We start from the raw sequence: 24188 nt of genomic DNA, 5'->3' as shown, positions 1-24188 counted from the left end.
CAATGTCATGCCATTACAATTACGGACAAAAAAACTCTTTATGTATATATATACACACCGGTGTATCGACAATAATTTTCATTTTAAAAAATATGACAGCTATAGTTTTGAAAGTTAGTTAATTGTCGTATAATCAAAATGTGAATTTTTCTTTTAATCTTCATCATTTAAATATAATTTTATGTTTTATTAAAAATATAAATACAACTTAGTAATCTAGATTTATAATTTTTGTTTCTGATAGGGAATGATATTCTCATTTAATATGCTGTTTTATATCATTAAGAAAAATAAAACATATTAGAATTCAAATTATATGATATATATTATATTATTATTGTAAAAGAATGTTTTACCACATAAGTAAATGATATGTAACATCACCATATTTATTATTAATTTTTGTTTAAATTTTATTGATTATAGTAATTAAGGTGATTATAATAAATGTATATTATGATTAACTTAACAAGTTAAATTATTTAATTTTAAATGAATTTTGATTTATATAATAGATAATTATTTTATTATATTTTATGAAATATTTTTTATTATGATCAACTCTTTGGTTTATAATGACGATTTTATATTAATAATTACCATAAATATGCATTATAACGATAATAATGATAATACATTGTCATGTTCACTTAAAAATGTATTAATTACATGTTTAATTAAAAAATAAAAAAGATAAAAGCCCTCTAGGAAAAAATGTGGCAAATGTCATGCACACCATTAATGAATTAAACCACATATATATTTTTTTTACTAAAAGACTTATATTATTTCATCCAAAATGATAATTAGAGTGAATACAAGTTAGAATAAATTGACACCCTCTATCCTTACAAATATAAATAAATAATAAAAGGAAATAAAATCATAAAGAATTAATTTAAAAGTTTTTAAACACATAATAATAAAAGGAAAGAGAACCTGTTGAATTAATTAATTTTTTTAAAAAACACATTTAATTTAAAATAATTCAAAAGGATAAAAGGTTCACGTTCACTTACTGAAATCATAGTAGATCTTGTTTGAATAAAAGATAAAGTTATCCCGGTTCAAAACAAGGATGCACATTTCGAAAAAATAAAATAAAAAAACTAAAACAGAAAACATAACACAATTATATTATTCACATAATTATAACATATGAAGTAAAATCATATGCCCCGATGTCACATTTATCAGAGGATATCCTTATCACAGGTTAAGTCTCTCCATCTCCAGCATGAAACTCATCATATGTTGGTTCACCTGAAATAAAATGGCAATCAGCCCAAACATAAACACACACCGAGAATGAGTTATCACATTTCTAAATAAAATATGAATAAATAAAAGCATAAGCAAAAATACATTATACAACTATTTATAACATAACTCAACTTAATTCAATCCACGTTATTTCACCACTTTATCATTTAAATTTCATATTTCAATCACTCATCACATTACCCATGAATCACACACTCAATCAAGGCATAACAACACTCACCGATTTCATAATAAATAATTCACAAGCATTATGCAACAATTATACTAAGATTCAAACCTATATGCAATATGGTACTATGTCAGTGAAAAATCACACTAGGGCGCTAAGTAGTACATAACAAGGCACACCACACAATGGGTACGCCAGATCACTCCCACTAAGTAAAATCATAAGGTGACCAGTCATGATCACTTTGTTTTGCGAGAATACTCCAACCACATGGGATCAACATAGGCTTAAAGGAACACTCAAATCGAGTGTCTTTACTCTCAAGACCTAGACTCCGAAGAATCCGTTTGGGCCTCACCTTCATGATTCAGGTCCAATCCTATATTTTCCTTTTAACACTACGCATAAAAACTTTTCTCAAGGTAAACACCAATCGAATTATTATATAATTTACAACTCACAACATAAATATTATCACATCAAGTATTAATCGCACATTCATTTACAACCATATTTCATATCTACAATTTAACTAATTACAAAATATGCTTAACAATTAGATAAGCATATATAATAATAATAATAAAACACATCTAACTTCAAGACTTACAAATATATTTACATGTATCAAATATATATAACATACCAATATACAATTACATCCAATACTAAATTTATATATAATAATAATAATAATAACAATAATAATATATGCATCATTAGATAAATATTATAAATATTATATGTGTATCAGTGCATAAAAAAAACACATTAAGTGAATTTATAAGAAATCAAATGTATTATGAATATTAATATGTATAAATAAGTAATTAACGTACTAAAAATATTAACATAAATACATTAAAAACTTATTAAGTGTATGTATATAAATATATTAACGTAACATTAAAAACACTAACATAATTATATTAATTATATACATAAATTATGTTAACGTAAACATAATTAATATATACATATTAATATAAATGTACATTAATATAAATATATTAAAATATTAACATAAAGCCGTTCCCTTTTCAACTATAATTCAACTTGATGGATATGTATAATAGTCACTCGCTATAAGTCAGGCAAGATAAATGCTTTCTCCGTGTCCTTGCGGCTCTCTATTAAATACATCATTCATGAAACTTACAAATACTTTTACTATAATATAACTATATTAAAATATTAACGTACATTAATATATATTAAATATATATATATATATATATATATATAACATTAAAAATACTAACAATTATATTAATTATACATATAAATTATATTAACATAAACACAATTAATATATATATATATATATATATATATATATTTATATTAACGTCAATGTACATTAACATCATATATTAAAATATTAACATAAATTGAAATTTTATATATATATATATATATATATATATATATATATATATATAAAATAATAACAATAATATCAAATATATCATTAAATAAATATAATATATATAACAAATAAAAAATTTATATACTTATATTGATTTACATGAAAAACATATATACCTATATCTTAAACATATTTCAACGAAGTCGCGGACATCAAGCAAATGCCTAGTTACAATGTGAATAAAGCTTTAGTCAATTTCTTCAAATGACTTTAGTCAATTCAATTATCCAATAACCCCTGCACATATGAATTTCATGATGAGAAGTCACGTACACAAAAGAAAATATAAAGCTTGTGAAATAAAAGTGTCAATACGTGCACATGTATACACTACAACATCGAAAATTTAAAATAAAAAAAAAAAAAGAAATCAACAAGACTGAAAGACCAATATATCTGGTATAAACAAAATCACTACCACACAATTTTTATGCTAATTATAAAGAATCCAAATTCCTAAGGTACACACTCAACACATGAACACATCAATTTTACAACAAATTCGCATTGGAACACCAATTGGTCCATTAAACATAGTCAATCCACAATTAAAACCTAAAAACATAATTGAATTTCATAAAACAACCAAAAATAACCCAAAAATTGATCTCTAGGAATCCCTACACATATTCATTCTAATCCCCAAGCTGAGTAACTCATCCCTTACCTCGAGGTAGTCGCTCAAGCGTTCTCCGTTAGCAATGATGACGTTTCTAGTGTTCTCTAGAGCTCCTCCTCCGATTGCTCTGTTAGGGTTCTTGAGAGTCAAAGAAAAAGGAACAAAAATGTTTTTATAAAGCTGCTCATGGTTAAAGTTCCTTATATAGTGAGTTCTAATGACCTAATTTTATTTTATTTATTTAAAAGAAGCAAAGGGATGACTGTCACGCATCTGACCCTCTAGTTTCCAAGTGGCATCCTCGCCCGAAGCACTCTTCCATACCACTTTGACCAAGGGAATCTCCTTCCCCCTTAGTTGCTTGACCATACGGTCGTCGATCCTCAGTGGTAGTGTTTCATATGTCAAGTTCTCTTTCACTTGGATGTTGTCCAACTCGATCACGTGTAACGGATCATGAACATATTTTCTGAGCTGAGAGATATGGAAGACACTATGGAGATTTGAGAGAGATGGTGGCAAGGCCACTTGATACGCAATTGGGCCAACATGCTTTAGGATTTCAAAAGGGACCAATGAATCTAGGTGTGAGCTTACGAGACTTCAACGCCCTGCCAACCCTAGTCCACGGATTGACTCTCAAGAATACATGATCACCTACAGCAAGTTGAAGGTCCTTTCTTCTCCTACCATGGTAGCTCTTCTGCCTACTTTGGGTTGCTCTCATCCTCTCTTGGATCAACTTGATCTTTTCAGTGGTCTACTGAACCACCTCTAGTCCTAAGGCAATGCTCTCACCGGGATCTACCAGACATGGAGGTGTCCTACATCTCCTACCATACAATGCCTTGTAAGGTGCCATACTTATACTGGAGTGAAAACTATTGTTGTATGTAAATTCTATCAAGGGTAAGAAACTATCCTAGCTACCCCTCTGCTCTAACACACAGGCTTTCAAAAGGTCCTTTAAGGATTGGATGGTGCACTCGGTCTGACCGTCAGTCTGTGGGTGGTAAGCAGAACTCAACCTAAGCTTGGTCCCCAAGGATTTATGAAGACTCTCCCAAAATCTAGAGGTAAATCTGGGATCTCTATCAAAGACTATGCTAGAAGGAACATTGTGCAGTCTAACTATCTCACTGACGTACAAGCTAGTCAACCTCTCTAAGGAATATCTGATGTTAATTGGGATGAAGTGAGCAGATTTTGTCAACCTGTCTACAATAACCCAAATGAAATCTAAACCTTTGGGGGTCCTAGGCAACCCTACCACAAAATCCATAGAGATGTTATCCCACTTCCAATCAGGTATTTCTAAAGGTTGCAACTTCCCTGAAGGCTTTTGGTGTTCTATCTTAGCTTTCTGACACACTAGGCATGCAAGGACAAACTCATTAACCTCTCTCTTCATACCTGGCCATCAAAACATCTGCCTAAGGAACTGGTACATCTTAGTTGCTCCCAGGTGGATACTCAGACTACTTTTGTGGCCCTCTTCCAAGACCACTCTCCTAAACTTCGATACACTAGGAACACATACCTTATCCTGGAATCTCAAGACTCCATCAAGCCTCACTCTAAAACTACTCTCTCCCTCCCTGCAACTATGACATGCCAAACTCATGTCTCTAAACTGCTCTAAGAGGTCTAACTCTCTAACCATCAAAGCAGATATCTAAAGGGATTTCCTACTCAAGGCATCAACTACTACATTGGCTTTACCTAGGTGATAGCTAAGCTCAAAATCATAATCCTTAAGGAACTCTAACCATCTTCTCTACCTCATGTTAAGCTCCCTTTGATCAAACAAATATCTAAGGCTCTTATGGTCACTAAACACCTCAAATTTAGATACATAAAGGTAATGCCTCCAAAGCTTAAGAGCAAAAACTACGACTGCTAACTCGAGATCGTGCGTGGGATAATTCCTTTCATGAATCTTGAGCTGCCGAGAAGCATAGGCCACTACCTGTCCCCGCTGCATAAGCACTCCACCCAAACCCATCTTGGATGCATCATAGTAAACCACAAAGGGTTCGTTCGGGTCAGGTAACACTAAAACTAGTGCAGTGGTCAACCTTTCCTTAAGGGTACGGAAACTACTCTCACACTGAGCATCCCACACAAAAACTTGACCCTTACGAGTAAGCTTAGTCAAAGGTAAGACTAGCTTAGAAAAACGCTCTATGAATCTGGGGTAGTATCCTGCTAAACCAAGGAAACTCCTAATCTCAAACACTGACTTAGGACTTTCCCAACTCATCACCGCCTCTACCTTAGAAGGATCTACTGCTATCCCTCCCCTGGATATAACGTGCCCTAGGAAGCTCACCTCCTCTAGCCAAAATTCACACTCGGACAACTTAGTATACAATCTGTTGTCCTTGAGGGTTTGCAACACAACTCTCAAATGCTCCTCATGTTCCTCTCTAGACTTAGAATATACCAAGATATCATCTATGAAGACCACTACAAAACTATCTAGGTTGGGGTGAAAGATCCTATTCATGTAATCCATGAACACATCAGGGGTGTTGGTCACACCAAAAGGCATAACCAAGTACTCATACTGGTCGTAACAGGTCTTAAAGGCAGTATTCGGAATATCCTCAGGGTTCACTCTAATCTGGTGGTAATCTGATCTGAGATCTATCTTACTGAACACACAAGCCCCTACTAATTGGTTCATCAGGTTATTTATCTTAGGCAAAGGATATCTATTCTTAATCATCACTTTATTCAGCTGACAATAGTCTACACATAGCCTCATAGTCCCATCCTTCTTCTTAACTAACAACACCGGCGTTCCCTAGGGTGACACACTAGGCCTCACAAACTGTTTCTCTAAGAGCTCCTCTAACTGTTTCTTAAGCTCACTCAACTCTACAGGGGACATCCTATAATGTGCTATGGATATAGGTCCAGTACCGGGTATTAGGTCTACAGAGAACTCGACCTCTCTCTCAGGTGATAATCCAGACACCTCCTCAAACACCTCTGGAAACTCTCTTACCAATGGTATATCACTCATAGGGGTTTTGGTCTTGGTGCTCATACTAGCTAAGATCATGTATATCTATGCATCCTCCCTCAAAGATGCCTCAACTTGATTAGCAGACAAAAACATATCACCTTCACTCACACCAGACTCAGGAAAGACAAAATATTTCTCAAAACAATTTAATAAGACGTGATTGGAAGATAACCAGTCCATACCAAGAATAACATCAATATGACTTAAAGATAAAACAACAAAATCAATTAGAAACTATCTATTAGAAATTAAGACAGGACATTGTAAGCACACATCAGAAGTTAAAACAGACCCACTGGAAGGTGTATTTACAATCAAGTCAAATATCAAAGAAGACACAAGCAAGACAAGTTTTTCAACACAGACCGAGAAATAAACGAATGCATCGCACCTGAATCATACAATACAACCAAGGAAACTTGACTTATGAAACACATACCTTGGATGAGGTCATCAAACTATGCGGCATCAGCACCACTAAGAGCAAACACTCTCCCTGTGGTCCTCAGTCGTCCACTCTGGTTATTCAAACTTCCACTCCTCTTCTCCTTCCTCAGATGTGGGCAACTGGTACTGAGGTGGACCTTACCTTGGCAGTTAAAGCAAGTCACCTCTCTATTTGTCCACTCACGAGCAATATGCCCAAGTTGACCACACTTCCCACACCTGAGTGGTGTAGAAACAATAGTAGGAGCACCACCACCACCACCACCTCTACCAGCAGGCTGAGACACCCTGTTAACTGGTTGAGAACTCCCACCAGCTGGTTGAAGTCCTTCACTAGTCCTCTGTCCCCCAAAGCGGTGGCCATAATGCCCAAGAGGGGTAGAATATGGCTTAACATGATTGTGGGTCACTAGCTTCTTCACTAGCATTGACGTTCCTGTAAAATGCGACCTTCTTCCGCCGATCCTTGTCAATGATCCTACATATGTTGGTCTGTTGTGCAAAGTTGTGAATACTGTGACAATTCACCATCATCTTTACTTCTGGTCGGAGGCCATTGACAAATTTCACACATTGGAACCTCTCCCCAGCTTCCCCCCGATAATGAGGAAAATACCTTACCAAGTTCTCAAACCTAGTTGCATACTCTGCCACTGCATGCTCCCCTATTTCAGCTCGAGGAACTCCATCTCCTTCTTGTTCTTCACGTCTTCTGGAAAATACTTCTCCAGAAAAGTCTGTCTGAGCGTCCCCCATGGGACAATAGAACCACCTGCTCCCTCCAAACGTGAGTGAGTGTTCTCCCACCAATACTTCACCTCATCTGCCAGCATGTGAGTAGCAAACAACACCTTCTGCTGGTCTTGACACTCCGTCACCCGGAAGATCTTCTCAATCTCCCTCAGCCAAGCCTCAGCACCCTTAGGGTCATAACCCCCCTTGAAGGTAGGTGGGTTATTCCTCTGAAAGCGATCTAACCCATGGTACACAACTGCTCCTCCATCGCCTTCCTGATTGGCCATAACTAGCGCCAAGTTGTTCAGGGCCTCAGTAAGACGTTGTTCCCACTCATTTCTCACAACCATTACTTCCTATGTCACGCAAGAAGCAAAAACTTTGAAAAATATACCAACACAATAGAGTACACTTATGAACAAAACACACAACACATCATAGTACACAAGGAAACACAAAAAGCTCATAACACACATGGCCGAAAGGTCCAACCTGCTCTGATACCACTAAATGTGACACCCTCTACCCTCACAAATATAAATAAATAATAAAAGGAAATAAAATCATACAGAATTAATTTAAAAGTTTTTAAACACATAATAATAAAAGGAAAGAAAACCTTGCAAAATTAATTAAATTTTTTTTAAAACACATTTAATTTAAAACAATTCAAAAGGGTAAAAGGTTCACATCCACTTAGTGAAATTATAGTAGAACTTGTTTGAATAAAAGATAAAGTTATCCCGACTCAAAACAAGGCTGCCCATTTCGAATAAATAAAAAAAAAACTAAAATAGAAAACATAACACAATTATATCATTCACAAAATTATAACATATGAAGTAAAATCCTATGCCATGATGTCACATTTATCAGAGCATATCCCTATCATAGGTTAAGTCTCTCCATCTCCAGCATGGAATTCATCATATGCTGGATCGCCTGAAATAAAATGGCAATCAGCCCAAACATAAACACACACCGGGAGTGAGTTATCACATTTCTAAATAAAATACGGATAAATAAAAGCATAAGCAAAAATACATTATACAACTATTTATAACATAACTCAACTTAATTTAATCCACGTTATTTCACCACTTTATCTTTTAAATTTCATATTTCAATCACCCATCACATTACCCATGAATCACACACTCAATCAAGGCATAACAACACTCACCGATTTCATAATAAACAATTCACAGGCATTATGCAACAATTATACTAAGACTCAAGCCTATATGCAATGTGGTACCATGTCAATGAAAAACCACACTAGGGCACTCAATAGTACATAATAAGACACATCGTATAATGAGTATGTCAGGTCACTCTCACTAAGTAAAATCATAAGGTGACCAGTTAGGGTTACTCTGTTTTACGAGAATGCTCTAACCACATGGGATCAACATAGGTTTAAAGAAGCACTCAAACCGAGTGTCTTTACTCCCAAGGTCTAGACTCCGAAGAATCCGTTTGGGCCTCACCTTCATGATTCAGATCCAACCCTTAAAATAATTTTTACATGCAAACACTGTTCATGAATTATACAATACCCACGACCTCACACTTATGTTTCAAACAAATTTAACACGTTGCGCTACAGTTTAACCCTTCATGATCCTAACTAGGAATCCTACACTTTCCCTTTAACATTGTGGATAAAAACTTTTCTCAAGGTAAACATCAGTCGGGTTATTATATAATTCACAACTTACAACATAAATAATATCACATCAAGTATTAATCACACATTCGTTTACAACAATATTTCATGTCTACAATTTAGCATCTCACAATTTAACTAATTACAAATATACTTAACAATTAGATAAGCATATAATAATAATAATAATAATAATAATAATAATAATAATAATAATACACATTTAACTTCAAGACTTACACATATATTTACATGTATCAAATATATATAACACACCACTATACAATTACATGCGATACTAAATATATATATATATATATATATATATATATATATATATATATATATAAAATTAATAATAACAATAATAATATACGCATCATTAGATAAATATTATATATATATATCAGTGCATAAAAAAAACACATTAAATGAATTTATAAGAAAGAAATGTATTATAAATATTAATATGTATATATAAGTAATTAACGTACTAAAAATATTAACATAAATACATTAAAAGCTTATTAAGTGTATGTATCTAAATAAATTAACGTAACATTAAAAATACTAACATAATTATATTAATTATATACATAAATTATATTAACGTAAACATAATTAATATATACATATTAACATAAACGTGCATTAACATAATATATTAAAATATTAACATAGATGTACATTAATATAAATATATTAAAATATTAGCATAAAGTCGTTCTCTTTCCAACTATAGTTCAACTTGGTGGACACACATAATAGTCACTCGCTATAAGTCAGGCAAGATAAATCCTTTTCCTGTATCCATGCTACTGCCTATTAAGTGCACCATTCATGAAACTTACAAATACTTTTACTATAATATAACTATATTAAAATATTAACATACATTAAACATAATTATATTAAATATACATATAAATTATATTAACATAAACATAATTTATATATATATATATATATATATATATATAACAAATAAAAAATTTATATACTTATATTGATTTACATGGAAAACATATATACCTATATCATAAATATATTTCAACGAAGTCACGGACATCAAGCAAATGCCTAATTACAATGTGAATAAAGCTTTAGTCAATTTCTTCAAATGACTTTAGTCAATTCAATTATCCAATAATTAACCACTGCACATATGAATTTCATGATGAGAAGTCACTTACGCAGAAGAAAATATAAAGCTTGTGAAATAAAAGTGTCAATATATGTACGTGTATACAATGCAGCGTCGAAAATTTAAAAAAAAGAAAAAAAAAAGGAATCAACAAGATTGAAAGGCTAATATATCTGGTATAAACAAAATCACTACCCCACAATTTTTATGCTAATTATAAAGAATCCAAATTTCTAAAATACACACTCAATACAGGAACACATCAATTTTACAACAAATTTGAAAACACAGTCAATCTGGATTAAAACATAAAAACATAATTGAATTTCATAAAACAACTCAAAATAACCAAAAAATTGATCCTTAAGAATCCCTATACATGTTTATTTTAATCTCCAAGCGTGAGTAACTCATCTCTTACCTCTAGGTAGTCGGTCAAGTGTTCTCCGTTAACAATGATGACGTTTTTTGTACTCTCTAGAGCTCTTCCTCCAGACATATTTTTACAAAGTTGTTCATGGTTAAAATTTCTTTATATAATGAGTTCTGATGACTTAATTTTATTTTATTTATTTTTTTATTTTAAAGAAGCAAAGGGACGACTATTACAATATTGATGAACATGAAATCTAGCAACCCTTAATAATTTATGGACAACTTGATTGACTTGTTTACACCCAAACTTAACTGAAAAGTTTTGTAAACGATATTGAGTTTCCTAATGCAGTTGTTGATGATCATATCTTCCCAAGCTCATTGTTCATGGATCTGTTTTCATTGATACAATTAATCAGCTACATGTTTGCAATTAATCTCAAATATAGTGTTATGATATTGCAACATTGAGATGTGGCCAATTGACTGTAGTAAGTGTAGCCAATGCTTCGACTCTTGATGGATAGCGGCACCAATATTGATTGTTTGATCGATATGAATTGAACACACTAAAAAATGTATAATACTTACCTATCCTATTTAACCAATTGAGTTAAATTTCTTTGATGTAGTCATATTTTATAAAGTCAACTTGCATGTGGAATTTAAATATTAATTATTTGGAATGCAATATTATTATTTTTTTGCAATGTTAAAACCACATATTAAAGAAAGTGAATTTAAATATTATTGATTGTAGTGATATACAATACGATGGTTAATTATTTAATTTGTAGTTATTTATTATAATACAATTTGATGTTTTTGTTTCATTTATTAATATCATTCTTGAAGAATTAAAAAATATTCATTTTTTCAAAAAAAAAATTGTTAATACAAATTTAAGACACATAGGTAATAAATTAATATAATTAATTAGACTTCAAAATAATAATCCAACCAAGATAGATTGCAAGTACTGATTTTTTTCTATTTATTTATTATTTGGACAGAAAATAGAAAGCACAAATATGATAATTAGGTGATGAAAATAAATAATAAAAAAGAAAAAAATAGATATGTGATGAAAGTCATGGTGAAAAGAAAAAGAAAAACATGTGAATAATTACAATCATAATTCTATTTCTTAAATTTTTAAGGTAAATTATCTTTATGAACCAACAATGAATGCAACTTCCTAATGCGTGTCCAGAGCACAAGGAGATGATGCCCTCTTATTTGGGTTACTGTAATAATCTCATTTTTGTGCTTGTTTTTTTTTCTTATTAGGGTTAATTCACTACTAAAAAAGGCTTTTTTACGACACCTTTTCTATGACGGTTGTTTCGAGAACCGATTTAGAAAGTGGTACGGTGACATTTTTGTAATTATTGTGATTAAAATTGCATTTTAGGACGCACATTCTAAGACGGTTATTGAAAACTGCCTTAGAATGTTATACGTTATACAATGGATTTTAGTAAACAAACGTCGTAATTTTTTTTTAAAAAGCAACAAATCGAGAACCTGCGAGTCGTTGCTCATTCTTCTCATTTCACATTCAAGCGCTAGCTACCATGTTCATTGTTCTTCCGATCCAAAACCTACCCTCTTCCTTGTTCAACATTGAACCCTAGCATGTTTGACAATCCAACAATGTACCTTAGCCTCTTCTTCTTCCATTGAACCCCACGACATAGAAGAACTTCACAACTCGAACTTCGTTTGAATCAAGGAGTGGCAGTTCGTGAAGAAAGACATTGGACTCACTGCGAAGAAATCAGGTTAGTGATAGGTTACGCTTCTTTTAGTCAACATAAGGTTGTTGTAGTGTTGAACAGAGGTCGTGGTTCGATATAACCTTGTTTTGCTGTTGATGTTTGGTAATGGTGGTTGCAGGAAAGATGCAGAATGTATTCAACGAGTTGTTAACAGCTAATACCTTGTTCACTGGGCTACAAAACGGGTCAGTGGGTTTGTTTATTTTATCTACTTCATGTCTGGTCCTGGTTTCTTGGTATATAGTTGATACTTAGGTTGATGCTGTTTAAGGAAGTTGAGTTGAAAGGATTGAAGATTAATTATGTTGATATTAACAATTTTTTATTTTCTGTCTTTACAAAAATTTTTGTGCAAGCATTTGTCTTTACAATTTATATATTTTTTATTTTACCTAGTAGATATAATACTGTAGGTTCTGTCTTATATGAATGAATGCAAGGTATCTGGGAAATGGCCTAAAAGGGAAAAAGCCTCACACTAAATCAATTTCCAATTGCACCATTTTTGTCTTATATAGACAATTCTGTATGCAATTCCAGAAACACTTGTGTAGAACATGTTTATAGAATCTGGGTTAAACATGTTTCTAGATTTGGGACTTTTGGCTTGGGAGATATGCAATGTCGAAGTTCTGTAGAGTGTGTGTCCTATTCTATAATCTGGTGGTTTCTTCCCTAATTTTTCTAGTAAAGAGACCAGATTTCTATGAAATATTATAAAAAAAAGTAACCATTCTTTCAGCCATTATTGGTCTTCAATATGGTCTATACTGAACACATAGCAAAGCTACCTTAACCATTCTTTTAGCCATTTTATGATGTCTCTCATTTATTCCACAAGCTATTCATAATTCTGCCAATTCCCCAACATCAAAACACTCATGACCTGTCGACCACACTCAGATGTTTATGTCAATCTTCCAGCTCTGTGCAAATTAGATAACATGTTTCTTGTATGTTTTACAGGATTGAATAATGCACACCATGTATGACTCCAGTTTCATGAACTAGTCCATTCTAAATTTTGGTATTTTCACAGCAAATTCTAGATACTTTTGTCCATATAGACGAAGGGGTTCTAGCTCCAGATGCTAATGGTCCATCTTCTTTTCGACAAGAACTTCGACGACAGGAAGAGAAATGGTACCTTCCTGTACCGCGAGTCCCTCCATGTGGCCTAAACGAAAACTCAAGGAAGCAGTTGCAGCACAAGCGTCGTTACACAAACCAAATATTCCTATCTATTAACAACATCCCTTACTCTTATTTGGGAATCTCTTTCAAAAAGGTATATGATATGAATGATCCCTATCTATTCAAAATTTTCAAATTGAAATGTTAATGCAGTTCTAGCAGAGAACAAGGCTGATGATGATGCTCATTGAACCCTTTGCCAATATTAAATTTAGGTTATATGTTATTCCTTTTCATAATTTTTACCAGTTTATATTACTAGCTAGGTCCACAGAAAAGGATAGAAGATCTTATTCATAATTTTTCCCAATTTATACATGCATTTATTGTATTTTGTAAACATGCTTTAAGGTCATTTTGTAACATGAATAGAATATCCAATCCAATATTTCTTACTTATATTATTTTTTGGATATTTAAGAGCATATAACATAAACGAAAAAAGCAAGGATTAATAATATAAATCCCTTTCTAAGACGGTTATTCCTTAAAAACTGTCTTAGAAATAATGCGTTTAAAGACGGTTAATAACAAATAACCGTCTTTGAAAGTTTGTTAGACATCACATTCAAAGACGATTAGTAGTAAATAACCGTCTTTGAAAGTTTGTCAGACATCACATTTAAAGATGGTTAATAACAAATAATCGTCTTTGAAAGTATGTCAGACATCACATTCAAAGACGGTTAATAGCAAATAACCGTCTTTGAAAGTTTGTCAGACATCAAATCGTTATTAGCAAATAACCGTTTTTGAAAGTTTATCAGACATCACATTTAAAGACAGTTAATAATGAATAACCATCCTTAAAAGATTTGTCAACATGACATTTAAAGACGATTAATAACAAATAACCATCTTTGAAAGTTTGTCAGACATCACATTTAAAGACGGTTAGTAGCAAATAATCGTCTTTGAATATACCAACTTTTAAAGATGATTATTATAATAACCGTTGCAAAAAATAATATCGTTTTAATGACGTTATCTACAACCACGGTTCAAAATTGTCATTAAAAATCCTTTTTAACTATCGTAAAAAATCATTTTTTTTAGGAGTGGTTAAAGCTCTTCTCTAGTTTCGTTCATTCTTAGCAGAAATGGGCTTATAGTTCCTTCTGCTTACTTTTATTTGGTCACCTTTTTTTTTTCTTCATAAATGCTGTTGACGAAAACCTAAGGATACTGTCCCCCTCACTGACCCAACCGTGTCTTCTTTTTAATTTTTCTTTTCACTACGCCAAAATCATCTATAAATAGCATTTTTTATACTATTATATACCATTTTTTAAGTGCTATATCTGTTCTCTATATATTTATAGACCATGCTTCTAAAAAAAAGAAAATTTACAATAATTTATAATTTATGCACTCTCGTAAATTAACTGAGTTAAACATCCTAAACTTCCTGAGTATATTTTTTGTAATTTCATATTGACTATGATTTATTAGAAATTATAATTTTTATGGTTTTCATGTTTTATTTAATGAGTTCTACACATAATTTTATAATTTAAATAATCATTAAAATATAATAAAATATGTTAAAAAAAGTATGGTAAAAAATGTATTGTTTGTGTTTTTTTTGTTGCAATTGGATTTAATTATTGGGCTGTATTTTTAATTTGTGATTCACTTTATATTTTGGTCTTTTTTTTCCATTCATTTTTTAATTTATAATTTCTCTCTGTTTTTTTGTTGTTGTTAAAACTGCAATTTTAACTTTTGAAAGACTAAAATCTGGAATTATTTTTTTTGGTTACTAAGGTAAAATACAGATAAAATATGTTTTTAGTTTCAAAATTTCATATTATGTAATTTAATCCTGAAATTTTAAAAAAAAGTGTTTTTAGTTGTTTCTCACAACCTCAAACTAAAAAATGTAGAAATTAAGGAGTAAGTTTAAGGACTAAAAGCACTTTTTATTTATTTATAAAATTCAGCAACTAGATTACACGGTATGAAAATTCCGAGACTAAAAAGTAAATCCAACGAAATTATATGAACGAAGGTTGACTAGTTATAAACTTTTATTTTGTTAATATTGTACATTGGCAAAATTAGCATTATTAATTGATACAACAATTGACAATTCACAGATAGAGAATAGACATGTTTATACACGTTTAATTACTTCCTTTAATCTCTTAAAATATGTTGAAAACCAACCACCTAACCTTTGATAAGAAGCGCTTTTCAGATCATGGCAACACGAGGGACATAAAGTTGAAAAAGGGTAGCATGTGATGTGAGTGCACTAACTAGAGCTATTATAGAAGAAAGTTATAATATTTCACATAATTCCTAAACTGACATTTTATTACAAGTTGAAATTTTAAAAAATTATTCCTAAACAAACTTTTCGCACATAGCCTTAAAATACATTATACAATAAACCGATTTTTCTAGTGTAAATTTCTATGATAGGATTCTTTACAATTTAGTAGTGTTTTTTTTTTTTTTTTCATTTTATGAGTGTCAACCCAATAGCAGTGACTATAAGAGTGGAAGGAAGGCCAAATTTTAGGTGGGTCCAAAAGGTTAATGTGTATCCAATGTTTGGAGCTTTGCGAGCTTGTTCACACACTACCAAGTTTGCAGCTGATCCTAATAGTGAAAAGTTCCCTGCTATGGTGCTCACCCAAGCCAAGATTAACCATGCCCTCTTCTCATCTTCTTTGGAAATTGCAGCAGCTGAGGCTGCAACTCTTGCTCCAAGCAATAGAACTAGAAAACATAAAGAGAATGTTTTGATACATTAGATTAAAATGGCTCCTGGTAAGGATGAACATCTTATGTTCACCACAAAATATTGCTACATATTAAGTACTATATATAATTAATAATGATTAGTAGAACATGGGAAAAATAAATATATCATGTTTCACACTCACACACATGATTTTAAAATATTTTATTTCATTAATTTAATAAATAAATTTCTTATAAACAATATAAATAATTTACAACCCAAGTCATTTGAAGATTTACCATTTACTAAATACTCTTGTTCTGAAAAATATTAGCCTCAATTTGTTTTTTATTGGGTGAAATTCACATGCACAGAGAAAATGAAAAGGAACAACAAAGGGAAATGGAAGAAACCCTACACATGAAGCAAGGGAACGAAACGATTCGCGTTCTCATTCTTAGCCTTTTTTTTTTCTTTCTCTTCTCACTCTTGGCTTGGCTAACAACTCTTTTCCCTCGTAATTTTTTCTTACCCCTCACTTCTGTTTTATAGAGGTGTCAAATATGTATTTTTAGACAGAGCATCCGCTTCTTCACCAAAGTCATTCCTATTTGTATCAAAAAATTGAAAAGAAAAAAAACTCAAAACTAAAACTGTATTTAGTTTTTAAAAATTTCAAAACTTTACAATCTACACTAAAGTAATGGAACCCTCATGAATTTCAAATAATAAGAGAATTTTTTTTTAAAAAAACTATTAGAAAGTATCTATTGCTTCATTTAGATGTATAATGCGCATATTATATTGTCTCCAAACACATGAAATTTTTAGATCCGTCACCGAACAAGTTATATGAGAAAAATAATTATTTTGGCAAGTTATCATCCACTTACCTGTTGGTACATTTGAAGCCAAATTTGATAGGACAAGTATAAGTATAACTATAGCCAGTATAGCTATTCCACTAGCATGGTCTATTCGAGAATAAGGCTCCATTAAGTCCCAAAGAGCACCTGGAATTTCAGTTTTCTTGAAGTCATCTACTGTGATAAACATTCCACAGAAGAATAGAATATCAACAATGAATAAGAGACCTGTTCCAAGAAGAATAAAACACTGTAAGAGATTGTTCAAAGTTCAATGGGCACAATAATAACAATAAAAGGAGATTTGTACAAGAAATTATATTATATAAGTTTTACCTTGTCTATGCTTGGCCCTGCATCTTTAATATCCAGACCCACCAAAGTAATTGCAGCTGCAATTGCAGCCCATGCCATATTTACACCAAGAAGCATTGCAATCACCATTACCAATGTGATTGCATAAACACAAGATTTCCACACTATCCTTTTCCATTTTATGCTCAAATAGTCCACCTTTCCTTGTGAAGAGTGCATAACAGCATGTGCTTCTATAGGTTTATCTACTACTATTGCAACAACTTTTGAAGGAATATTAGTTTCCTCCTTTGCATCATTTGTCCCCTCCTTGGATGCATTTGTGTTTGTTGTGGAATCCTTTGTGCTACTAAGAACCATCTGAACTTCACTTACAATTGGAGTTGTTTGGTTTCTGATAGCATGAACTTGAGAAGGGTTTTGAAGATCATTAGTAGTTTCTAGACTGGCATTGCATTCATGATAATTATGTTGGAAATAAGGCTTTTTATGTTTAGGAAAAGTGTTTAGGAATATTGGAGACTTTGAATAGACACTTGATAGGAAGGAGAATTCTTTATGGAGGAGAGAACTTTGTATTTTTGCTTCATACAAATGTGTAGGATTACATCTCTATTTATACTACTCTAAGGAGAACTCTAGACACACTAATTCTAGAGAGTTCTCAACTCTAGAGATCCAAAGAGTATTCTAGAGAATATTACAACCATAAGAAATATCTAGACACTCGAAACAGTACAAGAATTTTCTAGAAACATGACCCATAATTACTTAAGCCCAAAATAACTAAGTCCAAGGAACCAAATAATTAATTTGGGCCCAAATCAAGTTTATATTTCAACATCCCCCCTTAAACTTGATTTGTGACTCCAAGCATACTCCTTAGCTTCACGAAAGTTTCCAACTTAAGTGGCTTTGTGAAAATGTCGGTAGCTTGATCTTGAGACATCACATACTTCAACTTTACCTCCTTCTTCTCAATGCATTCTCTTATGAAGTGGTAACGGGTGTCGATGTGCTTACTTCTTTCATGAAAGACTGGATTCTTTGCCAAAGCGAGTGTTGATTTATTGTCAACACATATTTCCATAGGTTCTTCTTGTGGCATTTTTATCTCTTTCAACAAGTTCCTTAGCCAAATTGCATGACAAACGCATGATGTGGCAGCGACATACTCGGCTTCACAAGTTGATAGTGTAACTATTGGTTGCTTCTTTGACATCCAAGTGAAAGCAGTATCTCCCATAAAGAACACAAAACCAGTAGTGCTCTTTCTATCATCCAAGTCTCCACTCCAATCGCTATCACTATAGCCAACAATGTTATAATTGTCAGAAGAGTAATAGTGCAAGCCAAAGTTTGTTGTACCTTTGATGTATCGAAGGATTCTCTTTGCCGCCTTGAAGTGAGTTGTGGTTGGAGCTTCCATGTAGCGACTTACTACTCCTACAGCATAGAGAATATCCGGCCTTGTACATGTCAAGTAACGTAAACTTCCAACCAAACTCTTGTAAAGAGTTGGATCCACATTCTCTCCTTTTTCATGCTTGCTCAACTTGCTGCCACATTCCATCGGGGTGCCAACTGGATTGGCGTCATCCATCTTGAACTTCTTAAGGACTTCTTTGGCATAGCCTTCTTGGGTGATGAAAATTCCTTTGTCTTCTTGTTTTACTTCGATGCCAAGATAATATGCCATGAGCCCCATATCCGTCATTTCAAATTCATTTGACATATCTTTCTTGAACTCTTCGAACATGCTTGGATTGTTCCCTGTAAAGATCAAGTCATCTACATACAAACACACAATCAAAATATCTCCACTTTGCGCTTTGATATAGAGTGCATGCTCATATGGACACTTGATGAAGTTCTTGTCTTGAAAGTACTTGTCGATTCGAACATTCCAAGCTCTCGGTGCTTGCTTGAGACCGTACAACGCCTTCTTCAACTTCAAGACTTTTTCTTCTTGCCCTTTTACTTCATAGCCCAGTGGTTGCTCAATATAGACTTCTTCTTCGAGAAAACCATTCAAGAAGGCTGACTTCACATCCATTTGATAGATCTTCTATTTATTTTGGGCTGCCAAAGAAATGATCAGTCTAATAGTTTCAAGACGAACAAGAGGAGAAAATACCTCATCATAGTCAATTCCTTGTCTTTGACTATAGCCTTTAGCCACCAATCTTGCTTGGTATCTCTCCACTTCTCCTTTAGCATTCTTCTTTGCCTTGTACACCCATCTTACTCCAATTGCTTTGTGTCCTCGTGGAAGTGTAGTAAGTTCCCACGTATCATTCTTCGTGATTGACTTGATTTCTTCGTCCATGGCGTCTTTCCACTTTATGTTTTCCGCCGCTTCTTGATAGCTTAGAGGCTCACAATCACCAAAAAGACAAAAGAGGTTAATGTCGTTTAGGTTTGTGGTTACCTCATAAATCTCTTCAATGCTCCTTAGTCGCGGTGTCCTCTCACTTGAACTTGTTTCATCCAGCCTTGGTGTCGGTGAGGCAGGTGGTGTAATATGTTCCTCTATGATTGGTTGTTCAATTTCATCATCTTCTTCAAAATAAGGAAGAAAATCATACTTATCTTCTTGAACACTCCAATCCCAACAATCTTCTTCGTCGAACTCCACGTCGCGACTTATGACGATCTTTCTACTATTTGGATTATAGAGCTTGTACCCCTTGGATCTTGAGTCGTAACCCACAAACACGTACTTCTCGCTTTTATCATCGAGCTTTGTCCTCTTTTCGTCTGGAACATGGTTATAGGCAATGCTTCCAAACACTTTGAGGTGAGAGATCCCGGGCTTCCTTCCACTCCATGCTTCTTATGGTGTCTTCTCATGCACGCTTCTTGTTGGAGAACGATTTGTTAGGTAAACTGCACATGCCACTGCTTCAGCCCAAAACTCCTTCGGCATCTTCTTGCTCTTGAGCATGCTTCGCACCATGTTAAGTATGGTCCGGTTCTTTCTCTCTGCTACTCCATTTTGTTGTGGCGATCTTGGCACTGTCAGTGGGCGACGGATTCCATGGTCTTCACAATATTTGTTGAACTTATTTGAAGTGAACTCTCCTCCTCGATCAGATCTCATGGCCTTGATGGAAAGACCACTTTCTTTCTCCACGAGGGCTTTGAACTTCTTAAAGTTTTCAAACACTTCTGATTTCTCCTTCAAGAAATAAACCCAGGTTTTTCTGGAATAATCATCAATAAAGAGGAGAAAGTACTTATTCTTACCAAATGAATTGGGTTTGATTGGTCCATAGGCATCAGTGTGTATGAGCTCTAGCGGCTTTGTTGCTCTTGTTGTTGATTCCTTTGAAAAACTTTTACGAAATTGCTTCCCAATTAGACATCATTCGCAAAGTTGGTCTGGGTGGTTGATGCTAGGCAAGCCTCTCACCATCTCCTTCTTCGCTAAACGTTCTAGACCGTCGAAGTTGAGGTGCCCGAACCGTAGATGCCATAGCCATGAAGAGTCGGTATAGCAAGCCTTGAGACACTTTGCCACATCATTTTGAATGTTCAAGAGGAACATTCTATTCTTTGACATAGGCACCTTAGCAATCAAGTTATGTCTACAATCTCTTAAGAAAAGACTATGTTCTTTCAAATGGATGTCATAGCCTTTCTCTAATAATTGTCCCAAGCTCAAAATATTATTCTTCATGTTAGGCACATAGTAGACATTGGATATGAATTGATGACTCCCATTCTTCAAACGTATGAGAATTTTACCTTTGCCTTTGACTGGTATCTTTGAGTCGTCTCCAAATGAGACATCGCCAGTTGCCACTTCATTGATCTCCACGAACATGCTTTTATCGCCGCACATGTGGTTGCTTGCGCCGGTGTCGAGGTACCACTTGTTTCTTTTCTCTTCAAATTTGTTTTGGCACGCGAGTAGCAAAGTTTCTTCTTCTCCGCCTTTTTCTTCTACAAAGTTAGCTTTCTCTTCAACCTTCTTCGAGAATCTACACTCGGATGCGTAGTGACCAATCTTGTTGCAATTGAAGCACTTGATTTGTGATTTGTCATACCTCGACCATGAATTTCCTCTTCCACGACCTCTTGTTACTTGTGGATTCCAAATTCTTTCTCCATTGTTGAATTTGTTGGAGTGGTTGTTGTAACCACCTCTTCCTTCTCCTCCATGTCCTCGTCCACGTCCACGATCTTGGCCGCGACCTCGTCCTCTTTGGCTCTTGTAATTTGCATAGTTTGCTTCCTTTACGTTGAGTTGTAGTAGTTGCTCCGTAGCCTCCTTTTGTTTAATTTTTCTCTTTTGTTTTTTTTCGTATGCTTGTAAGGAACCCATGAGTTGCTCAATAGTCATGGTCTTTAAATCCTTGTTTTCTTCAATGTTGGTAACAATGAAGTCAAAACTTGGATTTAAAGTTCGAAGTATTTTTTCCATGACCTTCACCTCATCAACATCTTCACCATTTCTTTTAAGTTGATTGACTACGGCCAATACTCGAGAAAAATAATCAGAAATTGACTCGGACTCCTCCATAAACAAACGCTCAAAGTCACCTCTAAGAGTTTGAAGACGAATCTTTTTTACCTGCTCAACTCCTTTGTTGCAAGTTTGAAGCTTATCCCATGCTTCTTTGGCCGTCGTTGCGTTGGATATCTTCTCAAATGTATCTTCATCCACCAAGTGATAAATGAGAAAGAGAGCTTTCTTGTCTCTCTTTCTTGACTCCTTCAACGTCTCCTTTACACCTTGGCTTAGCGAGGCTTCATCTTGCTCCTCGAAGCCATTCTCTACGATATCCCACACATCTTGAGCTCCTAGTAGCGCCTTCATCTTGATACTCCAATTATCATAGTTGTTCTTTGTGAGCATCGGCATTTGGAAAGGAAAACCTCCATTCGCCATCTTTTGAGGATCTTGAAGCTTTGATATCACTTTGTTGGAAATAAGGCTTTTTATGTTTAGGAAAAGTGTTTAGGAATATTGGAGACTTTGAATAGACACTTGATAGGAAGGAGAATTCTTTATGGAGGAGAGAACTTTGTATTTTTGCTTCATACAAATGTGTAGGATTACATCTCTATTTATACTACTCTAAGGAGAACTCTAGACACACTAATTCTAGAGAGTTCTCAACTCTAGAGATCCAAAGAGTATTCTAGAGAATATTACAACCATAAGAAATATCTAGACACTCGAAACAGTACAAGAATTTTCTAGAAACATGACCCATAATTACTTAAGCCCAAAATAACTAAGTCCAAGGAACCAAATAATTAATTTGGGCCCAAATCAAGTTTATATTTCAACAAATTAAAGGATGCACAATGTGACATTGTGGCTGGAGAAAACTGATGGGAAATAACCTCCTCTTCAGAAACTTCTGAAATTGGATCCTCTTCATCCTTGTGAATAGTTAACACCCTCCAATACATGGCTATAAGAATTACAACATTTACTACAACTCCTACAACCATAGCTGGTAGAATACCAGTGAGAAAGCTCCCAAATGATATTTTACCTTGAATAGCTATAACTAGATTCTGGGGGTTCCCAATTGGGGTTGCTGAGGATCCAATATTAGCACTTGAAGCAAGTGCAAGAAGGAAAGGGTAAGGTGGGAGGTTATGTTGCCTTGCAATTTTCAACACAAATTCAGTCAATACAACACAAGAGGTGTCATTGGTGAAAAAAGCAGTTGAGATGGCAGAAATGAGACAAATTCTACAAAGTAAGTCTTTTGGTCCTTGGCTTTTCCAAGAGAGCAATTTCCCCAAGTACTTGAACATGTCTGCTCTTTCAAGAAAAACTGTGACAACCATTGTCCCAAAAAGAAGACCAAGAATTGGGAGATCAATTGCAGCAAAAGCTTGATCTGGACTGAGAACTTTTAATACGACCATAAACATTGCACCTAGAAGGGGACCCTGCAGTTCTCCCAATGGGTAGAAAAGGCACACATGGGAAAACTGCTAGAACCCAGAAGACTGCAAAGGCTATTGAGCCAAAAACAACTGTTGGAGGAGGAGCCAATTCCATTGTTGTGGTTAAACAAACAACAATTTCCAAACAAATATTCAAGCCTCCACTTCTAGGTCAACACCCAATAGAATTTTGTTTGGTACAATTTCCTGAAATGGAAAGCCAATTGGTTAGTAACTTTGTAAGAATTAATGCATGAAAATCCAACCTGAGACTCACTTCTTATTCAATCTACTAATTTGAGACATGAATTAAGTGAATCATTATCTGATGTTTTTTTATAAGAAATAAATGATACTATATATTTTATATAGTAAGTTTTTTGTTATAAATAGAAATAAAAGTAGTATTTAACAAAGGTCGAATAAATTACATGATTACATGTACCGTATACAGTAGGTTAATTAATTTTTTGCAAAAAATATAAAAATAAAATATCGATAAGACATTTAAAGTTGATA

The 24188-nt window shown here is 33.6% G+C and overlaps 1 protein-coding gene and 1 pseudogene across 1 annotated transcript; both read right to left on the bottom strand.

Annotated features, from left to right (window-relative positions):
• Positions 1-6993: 6993 nt before the first annotated feature.
• Positions 6994-7410, bottom strand: LOC114368354. Its single transcript, XM_028325660.1, has one exon. The coding sequence runs from the start codon at positions 7408-7410 to the stop codon at positions 6994-6996; it is 417 nt and encodes a 138-aa protein (XP_028181461.1).
• Positions 7411-16338: 8928 nt separating this feature from the next.
• On the bottom strand, positions 16339-23784 carry LOC114367249 (annotated as a pseudogene).
• Positions 23785-24188: the final 404 nt, after the last annotated feature.

The sequence above is a fragment of the Glycine soja genome, chromosome 9, assembly GCF_004193775.1.
Source record: "Glycine soja cultivar W05 chromosome 9, ASM419377v2, whole genome shotgun sequence".
Classification (NCBI taxonomy): domain Eukaryota; kingdom Viridiplantae; phylum Streptophyta; class Magnoliopsida; order Fabales; family Fabaceae; genus Glycine; species Glycine soja.
The sequence above is the reverse complement of the archived record's forward strand: the minus strand, read 5'-3'. Positions and strand labels throughout refer to the sequence as shown.